The sequence below is a fragment of the Atta cephalotes genome (genome assembly GCF_000143395.1).
Source record: "Atta cephalotes unplaced genomic scaffold scaffold00005, whole genome shotgun sequence".
In the NCBI taxonomy this organism is placed as follows: Eukaryota; Metazoa; Arthropoda; class Insecta; order Hymenoptera; family Formicidae; genus Atta; species Atta cephalotes.
Genome location: NW_012130069.1, coordinates 4,910,055 through 4,920,931, shown reverse-complemented (window position 1 = coordinate 4,920,931; position 10,877 = coordinate 4,910,055). Strand labels below are relative to the sequence as shown.

Sequence of the window (10,877 nt, the reverse complement as noted above, 5' to 3'; positions counted from 1 at the left end):
ACTAACAACTAACTAGTTAGTAAGTAGTTACTTATTAGTTATTATTAGTTACTATATACTATATAGTATATATATATATATATATATATATATATATATATATATATATATATATATATATATATATATTGTAATCATGTTTCTTTATAGCTTTATACCTCGTAATGTAATTTTTTTACGCGCACAGATGCATGTTTGATACATTTATGCCCGTTTCCGTCAATGTAGATAACTTCAATCTTGATTTAACTTACTCTAATCTTTTCTAGTTTTAAGAATTCAAAGAAGAAGTATAAATTGAATCAAAATTAAAATTAATTTCATTGGGCATTAATATATATCTCTATTTTAATCTTAATTAAAATAAGCTATGCCGTTTTTCTTTTTTATGAAAATTACTTTGCATAATTTTGTATTCTTTACAAATTTAATTAATTTTATTTAATTTATATTGTTTATCTTTAATAGGAAACGTCATGTGTTGCTCTTGAGCATAAATTGGATGATGCACGAAGAGCACACGAGGCTCTCATGGTGGAGAAGGGTGACACCATGAATCGATTGGCGCAAGCATTACAAGACAGTCAAACTCAATGTCGTAATCTCATGACTACTAATAATGTTCAGCAGGTGATGCAGCTGCAAGCGCAAGTAAAAATGTTAACTCAGGAAAAAGAAGATCTGCATAAAAACGTACAAGACTTGCAGGTAATTTATTTTTTACAACTTTTTAAAAATAGAATATTAATTATAAGAAACTGATTTAGTGAGTAAGTTTCTTATTTATTAATTATTTGTAGAACAAATTGGATCTAATTAAAAACGACGTTGCGCAATACGATTCGTTATTGGCTACTCTGGAAGATGGAGAATCTGACTCGATTAGACAAATGAAATTAGGTGAACTTTATAATAAATCAAAATCGAAACCCGTTGATGACATTACAAACAAATTAAAAGGTGAACTACGTATGTAAGTACCATTTAAATATATTTATCATTTAAACGTTTATTTTTTATTAAATATTGTATTAATCTTGCTGTTTATTTTTTATGCGATGCTATTTTTGTTTAGGTGTATAGCTGGTCAAGCTGTAAAAAGAAAAGAGATAAATCGTTTAGAAAATACTTTGTCACAGAAAGAGAAGGAATTAAATGAAGCTTTGATATTAGCTGATACATATCACCAGGAAATAGCACAGAAGGCAAGCGAATTAATGAATGCGCGCAAACGAATTAATGAATTAGAAGAAGAATTAAAGTCTCTATTAACGGACGAAGCCATGAAAGCAAATGCTAAAATACAAAAACTCTCACATCATTTAAATGATGTGAAGAAACAGTGTGAGTTACTACGCAACGAAAAGATTAATTTGGAACAGAAATTAGAGGAGGCTTTAGCTGTTAATCAGGACAAACTCAAAAAAATGCATCAGGAGACCATGGAGCAACAAGAAAAAGAAGCCATCGATGAATACAACAAAGAATATTTGGAGATACATGCTAAAGCTGTAGAAAGAGTAAAACAAGAAGCACAAATAGAAATAGTACAATTGACGTAAGTATCGTTTTTAATTAGATTTGTCTTTATATAATTTTATAAAAATATTAATAAATATTATTAATAAATGCAAATATATACAAATGGAATTTCTATATTTAGTGTACAATTAGAGCAAACACAAAAAGAATTAGATCGTGTAAAAGAATTATACATAAATATTTGCGGGACGAAAGAACATTTAATAAACGAGCATAAAAACGAAATTAAAATGCTGAAAAATAAATACGCTGCAATTGAATCACATCAGAAGGATATGGAGAAATTGGAGAACGAATTACAAACGCAGATTAAATTGTGTAATAAGTTAACTAAGGAATGCGAGGACTTCAAAAGTAAAATAATCGAATTAGAAAAAGATCTAGCATACGAAAGAAGAAAAAAGGAAGACCATGTAAAAAAAATACATTCAGAAATAGAAAGAGGTAAGTATTCATATAAAGTAATCATATAAAGCAAGAAATTTGAAATCTTTTGCACGGAAAGTATGATGAATGTCTCAAATTTTTTAAAAATTTACTATTCTATTTCAAGCAAAAGAAGAAGCATTACATGAATTACGAAATGCCCATCCAAATCAAGAAATAAGTTTTCTTTTGCCAGATCATTGTTCTGAACATCTAGAAAAAATTAACCAGGTATAAAATAAGTCAAGCTTACAAACTTTAAAACTTTGAAATTATATGAAAAGTTGTTATATTTGAGATTCAATTATATTTTATATATTTAAAAATCTATTCTTTATGCTTTGAATAATATCATTCTATTATAGTTAGAGGAAGATTGCAAACGCTTGGAAGAGAAACTTCAAATTGCTGTGCAAGAACAGAAAAAGTTATCCGATTATCAAACCGAATTAGATGACGCCAAATTAAAAATAGCGCAAATGGAGATCACGCAGGAATCATGGAAGAAGAAATACGAGAAGATTGCTAGTGAAAGAAAGGATCTTCTCGCAAAAATTTCCAAACTAGATTTGGAATTATTAAATTTGAAACGCACTGCGAAATTGGAAGATTCAGATGATGTAAAATTGAAAATTTCTCGGTTTCAAGCGGAGAACGATACACTGAAAAATCAATGTGACAATCTGCTCAGTGAAAGAAATAGTTGTAAAGAGAAAATCTCTGAACTAGAAACTGAACTCTTTAATGAGAGAAGAAAAATTAATAATTTCGAAGGAAGGTTGCGGAAAAATGGCGAAAGTACATTAAACTCGAAGAGTGAGTTAGAGAAAGAACCTTCTCATTACAAAGATTCAGTCGCACAATCCAGGTTAAGTAATTCGAAAGAAGGACGAATGAACGAATCAGCGGCATTGGAACAGAGGATACAACAACTCGAACATGATCTACGAAGTAAAGACGAAAAACTGAGCAGACTATTAAAAGATTTCAAGAAGATAAAAGACGAGAGAGATCAGCTTGTAGTGAAATTGCGAAATCAAGCCAAACAATTTGAACAATTTGTCAAAAGTCAGAATAAAGTATCTGCGGAATTGAATCTGTCTCCCCGCAGTACGGGCGATAGTACGGACTTTCAGAAGATGAAGGAGATTATGGCGAAAGAGGTACGAGAAGAAATGGAACAGAGAGTAGCAAAAGAACTCAGAGGAATTGGAGAACAGAATAGAAAAGAACTAGAAGAATTGCAAGGAAAGTACAAAACTACTATATTAGAGTTGCAAAAACAGTGCAGCGAGAAAGATCAAGAGATAGAAATTCTACGAAAGGAGATAAAAGAAGAGAAAATGAAGGTCGATCAAATCAGTCAAATTATAGGAAGCAAAGTAGAGACCTACAGCCAAGAGTTCCAAGCGCGAAGACTATGTATCGAGAAATTGACCATGGCTTTAAAAAAGAAAGAGAACCAAGTTGAGGAGGATAGAAATTACATGGCCGAAATAATGACAAAATGGATGGCTGAACTAAAAGAGAGTAAAGCTAAGGAAAAGGAGAAAGATGAGGAGATACAAAAATTGAAATTCATCGAGGAAAAATTAAACATTGAACTCAAGACATTGATGGAGAAACAAAAGCATTTGAAGAACAAATATCGAAAAGCGAAACAGACTGCGAATAATTACAAGGTGCGTATATAAAAATCAACATCTATCAATTTTTTTGTTTCCAAAAGACATATAACGTGTTTGAATTTTAGAGCCATGCAGAGAATAATCGGGAATTTCTATTGCGTGAATGTAAACGTATCGAGGAAGGATACAAAAAGGCCATCGAAGAAGCACAACAAAGCTGTCTAGCGCACGACGAGCAATATACTACGAAAGCCAAGAAGCTTGAGCAGCAACATGTAGAAAAAATGGAACAAATGCAACTTACACTGAAGTACAAAGATAAATGTTGAAGTACGTACTAAGTATTCTTTAAATATATGCAATATAGCTTTCCTTCGGCTAAGATAAAGCGGTAGTTACAGAGGCTAGATACCTTCTTTGTCTTTAATTTAAAGCACATTATTGTACAACAATATATTAGTGGAGTTTTTTAATGTTAGGGACCAATGTACGCGTAAGTAAATCATATGATACCGGTAAAATTATTATATCGCGTTTTGCTTGCCAATCTCGATGAAACGGCGGACGTTAAATATAGCTGTAAAGCTATATACATCTGAAGTACAAGTGTCTGGTAAATCATAATGTAATGCTATGCATATTATTAGTCAGTAGGAAAAAAATCGTTTTTATAATATAATTAATATTGTATAGTAGAATCTCTATTCTGTAATAATCGTCGGGATTGAAATGCCTCGTTCCCTCTTTCTCATTCCATATCATGCGATTACAACAAATATGTGGAGGAAAAATGGCACAAAGGAACGACTGTTTTTAAAACAAAAGAGATCGACAATAAAGGAAAACAGAATAGAGATGTTCTATTGTACATCACAATTTTATAAATTGTCTATAACTTAAGGCGAAACGGTACACAAGCTCGCGAACAAAAGAGAAAGCTTTAGTCATGTGTTTCCGCTGAGCATTATTATGACATAATAAGCAAGACTGGATCTCTCATTCTTTCTCTCTTTTTCTTCTTACGAAAGTAAGCGTAATAAAGAGAGAAAATCAAAATATAGACTTTAAGAAAAACATTTAATCTTTGGCTCTCTTTTCTCATTCTCTTTTTTCTTCCGCGAAAATTATATCTCTATTCGATTAACGTTTATTCTTGAGCATTAGACAATTATCTATATTTTGTGCGTAAGGAAGCGCACAAACAATATTGGAATAAAACATAGGTATCGTACAAAGTATGATTCTTAGAAAGAAACCCGCACAAACCTTATGGAAATTGAATTGGCTGAAAAATTTGATGAAGATCTTATTGTCTTGATAAAAAGTCTCCATAGATACGACTTCCTACAATGAACTGTTTTATATTCGCCTCTACGAGGCGTCATGTTTCAAAATGAGCTAATACTACAATGTTTTATTTTCAATGAGTATGATGCATTCCTATGTCATTATTTGCATTTTCTATTTATATTTTTAAGTAAAAAGTTATAAAAATAATATTGACTTCTCACAAATAAGAGTGTTTGATTATTGTGAGTCTCCTCGTCTCTCACAAATTGGAGTGCTTGTTTATTTTAAGTCTCCTCACTGCTCACAAATTGGGTTGCTTAATTATTGTGAGTCCTCTCATCTCTCACAAATCGATGTGCTTAAATTTTAAAAGTTAAGGTATCGACTTCGATATCTTTATATAATAGCTTTTTTTTAAGAAGCAATCAAGTCAATATTATTCTCTTTTTTTTACATAAAAATATATACAGAAATTGTAAATATGACGTACAAATGCACCGTTTGCACTCATTGAAAATAAGATATTGTAGTATTATTCCGTTTTGAAAAATGACGCCTCGTAGAAGTGAAACAGTTCATTATATGAATTCATGCCTATGCAGACTTTTTATTAGATCGACAAGATTTACAACATATCAAATTTTCAGCCAATTCGACTGAAATTCAATTTAAGATTATGCGGAATCCTTTGCTTTATATATGTGACATGTCTTGTCTAGACGAAATTCTGATTATATTAAACATTTTCTAGAACTAGTACGTTAGACAGCAGGACTGAGTATCAAAGATCTATTTTATCTTTATTCTTAATTAACTTAAAAAGTACATTTAAAAAATAATTAGATCTGAAGCATTCGTCGTATTTTTTATTGAAAATTTGGCGAAACATCTAATTGAATATTCAATTGAAATAAATTAATCGATTCTCCTCCTATTTCTTTCTTTCTTTCTCTTTATCTTTCAATTAATTTACATAATTTTATTACGCAATTGTGTGCAATCTCAGAGAGTGGCCAATTACGTATCGGCTTGTAAGAATCGCGGAATATAATATAAATCAAATAAACCTCTATGTATATCTTTTTTTTTACGTGAAGATCTTTGTAAAATTATTCTGACATCGATGTCATACGTTTAAATAGATAAACATTAGTTTACCAGTGTCGTCACTGGATATAGAAAAGTATTATTAAAATTAATTAGTTAATTAATGTATTTTTGTATATGTAGAGTGAATTAATTTATTTTTTGTAATAAAGAATTTATGTCGCTGTCGAAATGTATTGTTGTTGCATTATGTTATTCCAACAATTCTTGTTTTAAGTGTGCAAATTTGTAAACTGTTAAAATTTAAAAGATTATATATATATATATAATATACAGGATGTGTCATTTTAAAGGATCCACTGAAATCTCTCGGAAACACTGCGTTAAATCGAAAAATGTTTCAGACAAAAAAGTTTTGTGACTTCGAGGGGGACATAAGATGGTATCATTGGTTTGACCTTGGGTGGCGTTGCCAAGATAAGGTCACTTTGAATTTTTTTATGGAACTTCTATTTTTCATTAGATCTTATAGCTCGAGAATTTTTTAAAACTAATAATAAAATATTTTTTCATTAAATACTTTGCGAGTTATAAGACTTGAAAGTTACGACACCTCCATTAGCCATTATGTCCAAGATCAAAGTGTCCGACCGACGGCTAAAACTTTTTGAATGTTGTTCAGGATAATGACCTGAATAATATTTTTCAAGGTCATTGGAGGTTGTTCTTTTTATTTTCATTTTTGCTCTAAAAATTTATTTCTACGTAGAAATAAAAACAAGAGATACATACCACCATCTTCAATGACATTGATCTTGACAAATATTATTCAGATATTCTCGAGATAAGTCACAAGAATCTAATAAAAAATGAGTCCCCCTCGAAGTCACAAAACTTTTGTCTGAAACATTTTTCGATTTAACACAGTGTTTCTGAGATATTTAAATGAATTTTTTATAACTGGAACACCCTGTATGTATATATTTGTATATAATGTAACATTAAAATGTAAAAATATATATACACATATAATCTTTTCTGTTAACGTTACACATTTTATGAAGTATAGATACATATATATATGTATGTATATGTATGTATCTACATCTTGATGGCGCAATGCGCGATAAAACAGATACTGTATTAAAGAGTTGATTCATTCGTTCCGTGACACCCGATATATATATATCGAGTTGCGCAGCGTCGTTGAAATGGGATGGTGCCGGGTGCGTTCTGGCAGGAAGGAACGTTCTGCCGAGTGTGTCTGCTACAGCGACTCTGAGAAAAAAGACGAGTGTTTGTTGAGAACGCTGGCTTCCTCGTGGCTGCATCATGCGAACGTTGTTACTGTTCTGTGCCTTGATCGCGTTATGTTGGTCAACGATTCAACTTCGAAGCGAATTCACCGCGAACTGGATCCTCAATCATGATGCGTCGCTGTCGCTGCGAAGCGCCAGATATAAATACGAAATTAAGACGTTCGATGTGCGCGTAAGTTGTCGCACATGTTGCATATATTAATTGATATATATGTTGAACATATATGTTGAACATATCAACATATTATGATACATCTATTGTTAATTTCTATCAAAAAAACTAATTTTTCTTAAAAAACTAATAATTAACCATTAATTATTAATAATTAACTAATCAATTTAACATTAACTATTAATTGCGAGATAGATTATATATTCTTTTCTGTTGCAAATAATTGTGTATTAAAACATGTTCCATGTGTATCATCGGTGATTCATGTTAAACTTTTTATTCATATTACTTAATAATATTTTAAATAAGAACAAATATAAGATACACTTTATATCATTGATATAATATATTATATTATATATGTATACAATTAACATGTACGAAATAGTTATCACATCATGTATAATTATCATGGTACACTTGGTCTGAATAAGTCGCGCAAATGCGGTAACAGTAATTAATAATTACGAGATGGTTGTTAGTAATTTCTGTTAAATGCAAAACTGATAATTATAAAAAAATTAATATTATTAACGAAAATAAATTCGTTATCTAATAATTACTATTGATAATTTTACGATATGATTCTCAAGGTGGATCACTTCAGCTTCACTATACAAGACACCTTCAAATTGAGATATCTCATAAATGATACTTGGCGAAAACAGCAAAATGCCCCTATATTTTTCTATACCGGAAACGAAGGCAACATCGAAGTTTTTGCGCAGAATACGGTAAGAGCGATCAGCTGTTTAATCGCAATAATTGATAGAACGCAATATTGCGTTATCCAGTCCATTTAATTAGCTACAGATTATACTTAATAAGCATTTACATTTGTTGTGAATATTTTATTGTGCGTTCCCAATATGAATATTTTTATTGTGCGTTCCCAATACAATATCTTTCTAACAAGTACAGAGCTAGTGATAAAGCTTCTCAATTATATTCTAATACATAAATACTATAATTACTATAATTGTTATAGGATTATTAATGAAATAAATATAAGTAATATAAATAAAAGTAGACTAATGAGAGTAAATAAAGGGCGCAAATTATTATGAAATAATTCAATACTCTATAATTGGAATGATGTCTTCTTTATTTCAACTCTCTTTGGAGTTCTTAACAATACAAAAATATTGAGAGCTCATATTCATAATGATCAAGTCTTACAAATCGAAGTCACCAATGAAGCGTTACTAATCTGAAAAATTAAAAAAATATCGAATAGAAAATTCAATGAGTAAAGAAAAAATAAATGATCACCGTTAAGAAATGAGAAGCGTGTCATGAAGCTTTATTACATATTAAAAAGCAAAATTAAATACAGATGCGTTGTTAGTATCAAAAATTCATATATACAGATTGTACATATCATGTCCGTATAATTATGATGAATATGATAATTGTCGCTCAAATTATGAATAAATAATAATGAAATTTGAACGATATGTGTTGTTATGTACGGACGTGATCTTAACATGTACCATCTATATGTCTAAATTCTTGATACTACAACATCTGTATTTAATTTTGCTTTTTAATATGTAACACGCTTTTCGTTCCTTAATAGCAAGTTTTAATGATATTTTTTAAAATTTGTCAGATTAGTAACGCTTCACCTTTGTCAATTTATACATAATTGACCATTATCGAAATGAACTGTTAACACTTTTGTATTTACATTACTGAAGAAGACTCCAAAATAAATAAAAGTAGGCTAATGAGAATCAGCTCAGATAAAGGACGCGAATTATTATGAAATAATTTAATATTCTGTAATTGGAATGATTTCTTCTTTATTTGAAACGTTCAAATTTTATTTATTTATTTGTATGTTACTTTTATTTATTTATATGTTATTTAGTATTTGAGAGTCCATTTGTAATTATTATTAATGAAATAATAATAAATAAAGTAAGAAATAGTTAGTATCGTTAAAAAACTATTAAAATATAACTAACAAAATACTTGATAAAATGTAGAATAGATTGTAGAAAACTATATAATATTTAATAAATAATACAGTATTTAATAAATAAGATTTGTTTCTCTATTTAATCATTTATACATTTTTCATTTATACATTGATTCAAATTTCACTGATTAAATCGTAATTAAATCGAGATAATTTTTTATTTAATAAATAGCTCTCAAAACTACGAAGTCAATATATTAAATTAGAGCGATGAGAAGATTGTCACATTTTTTTGGTAGACTGTAAGTTGATTATGTTTCATAAAATATCTTTCGAATTTAAATAATTACGCCAAAATGAATGTTTATTGCTAAAATGTATTTGATGATTGTAATGAACATTAAAATAGATTTAATTCAAGGTTATTAAGTTATTTTATCAGGTTATTTTTAGACAAGTGTTAGACAAAAACAGTTATTTTATATTGCACCCAATACGAATATCGAACGGTAATTTGTCACAATTTGAAATATAAAAAACTGTCATATTATTAAATTGCTGATAAATCTTGCTAAAACATTACCAGACCTTCAATCTTTTGGTTGAAATATATATGTTATCTCATTTCAATTCTTTAAAAACGAGCTTCATATACTCCGTAGGGCTTTCTATGGGAAATTGCACCGAAATTCGACGCATTAGTAATATTCGCTGAGCACCGTTACTATGGCGAATCGTTACCTTATGGGAACCAGTCCTTTGCAAATTTGCAGCATCGCGGCTATCTGACGTCCCAACAAGCTCTAGCTGATTATGTAGAACTTATCGCACATCTGAAGTCGAAACCAGGATATGAGCGTAGTCCGGTCATAGTTTTCGGTGGTTCTTACGGTGGTATGCTTAGCGCTTGGATGCGCATGAAGTATCCCCACGTTGTTCAAGGGTATGTTTTATCATTGGACAATGATATCTTGTTCATATAGCTGTAAACATACAAGCATAGAAGTGTAGAGAAAATATATCTAAATGTATGCCTATTATATTAAATATATCTAAATATATACTCCGGTAAAAAAAAAGTTATGTAAACGTCTAGCCAAAAAAGCCATTATCTTGGAAAGGGTGACAAATACGGTAAAATGTTACAGAATTATTTCCTCTAGACCTACGAAAAAAGTCCCACGTTAAAGCTATCAACATTATCGAGAAAATGATCCCAGCATCTAGATTTGTATATAAATTTTTTATCGTGAAGAGTGCACCTATATATATATTCTATATTTAATGTTAAATGCAGCGATAATTGATCAATAAGATATAAACGTTGTAATTTGTTTAGCTATAATCAATTGTAAATAACACTATATTATATTTTTATATATATATATATATATATATATATATATATAGTAGTAATATTTATTAGTTTACTAATTTCGTCTTCTTCTTCTTAGTAATTAAACATCACGTATTTAAATACCACAAGTAAGTAATAACGAAAAGAGAGATTTAAAATAAGTAGAAACTAC

General features: G+C 29.7%; 2 protein-coding genes across 2 annotated transcripts in view; both read left to right on the top strand.

The window, feature by feature from the left end:
• Window positions 1–3,925, top strand: part of LOC105626362 (centrosomal protein of 152 kDa-like) — a 6,342-nt gene extending 2,417 nt beyond the window's left edge. The window contains exons 6-12 of the mRNA XM_012207664.1: window positions 469–708; window positions 801–973; window positions 1,076–1,558; window positions 1,664–1,986; window positions 2,096–2,199; window positions 2,334–3,650; window positions 3,722–3,925. Of these exons, the coding sequence (XP_012063054.1) occupies window positions 469–708; window positions 801–973; window positions 1,076–1,558; window positions 1,664–1,986; window positions 2,096–2,199; window positions 2,334–3,650; window positions 3,722–3,925 (2,844 nt within the window). The remainder of the gene's footprint in view (window positions 1–468; window positions 709–800; window positions 974–1,075; window positions 1,559–1,663; window positions 1,987–2,095; window positions 2,200–2,333; window positions 3,651–3,721) is intronic.
• A 3,340-nt stretch (window positions 3,926–7,265) lies between these two features.
• The window catches only part of LOC105626353 (lysosomal Pro-X carboxypeptidase), a 5,271-nt gene continuing 1,659 nt past the window's right edge, over window positions 7,266–10,877 (top strand). Inside the window, exons 1-3 of the mRNA XM_012207655.1 lie at window positions 7,266–7,424; window positions 8,018–8,158; window positions 10,011–10,291. Of these exons, the coding sequence (XP_012063045.1) occupies window positions 7,266–7,424; window positions 8,018–8,158; window positions 10,011–10,291 (581 nt within the window). The remainder of the gene's footprint in view (window positions 7,425–8,017; window positions 8,159–10,010; window positions 10,292–10,877) is intronic.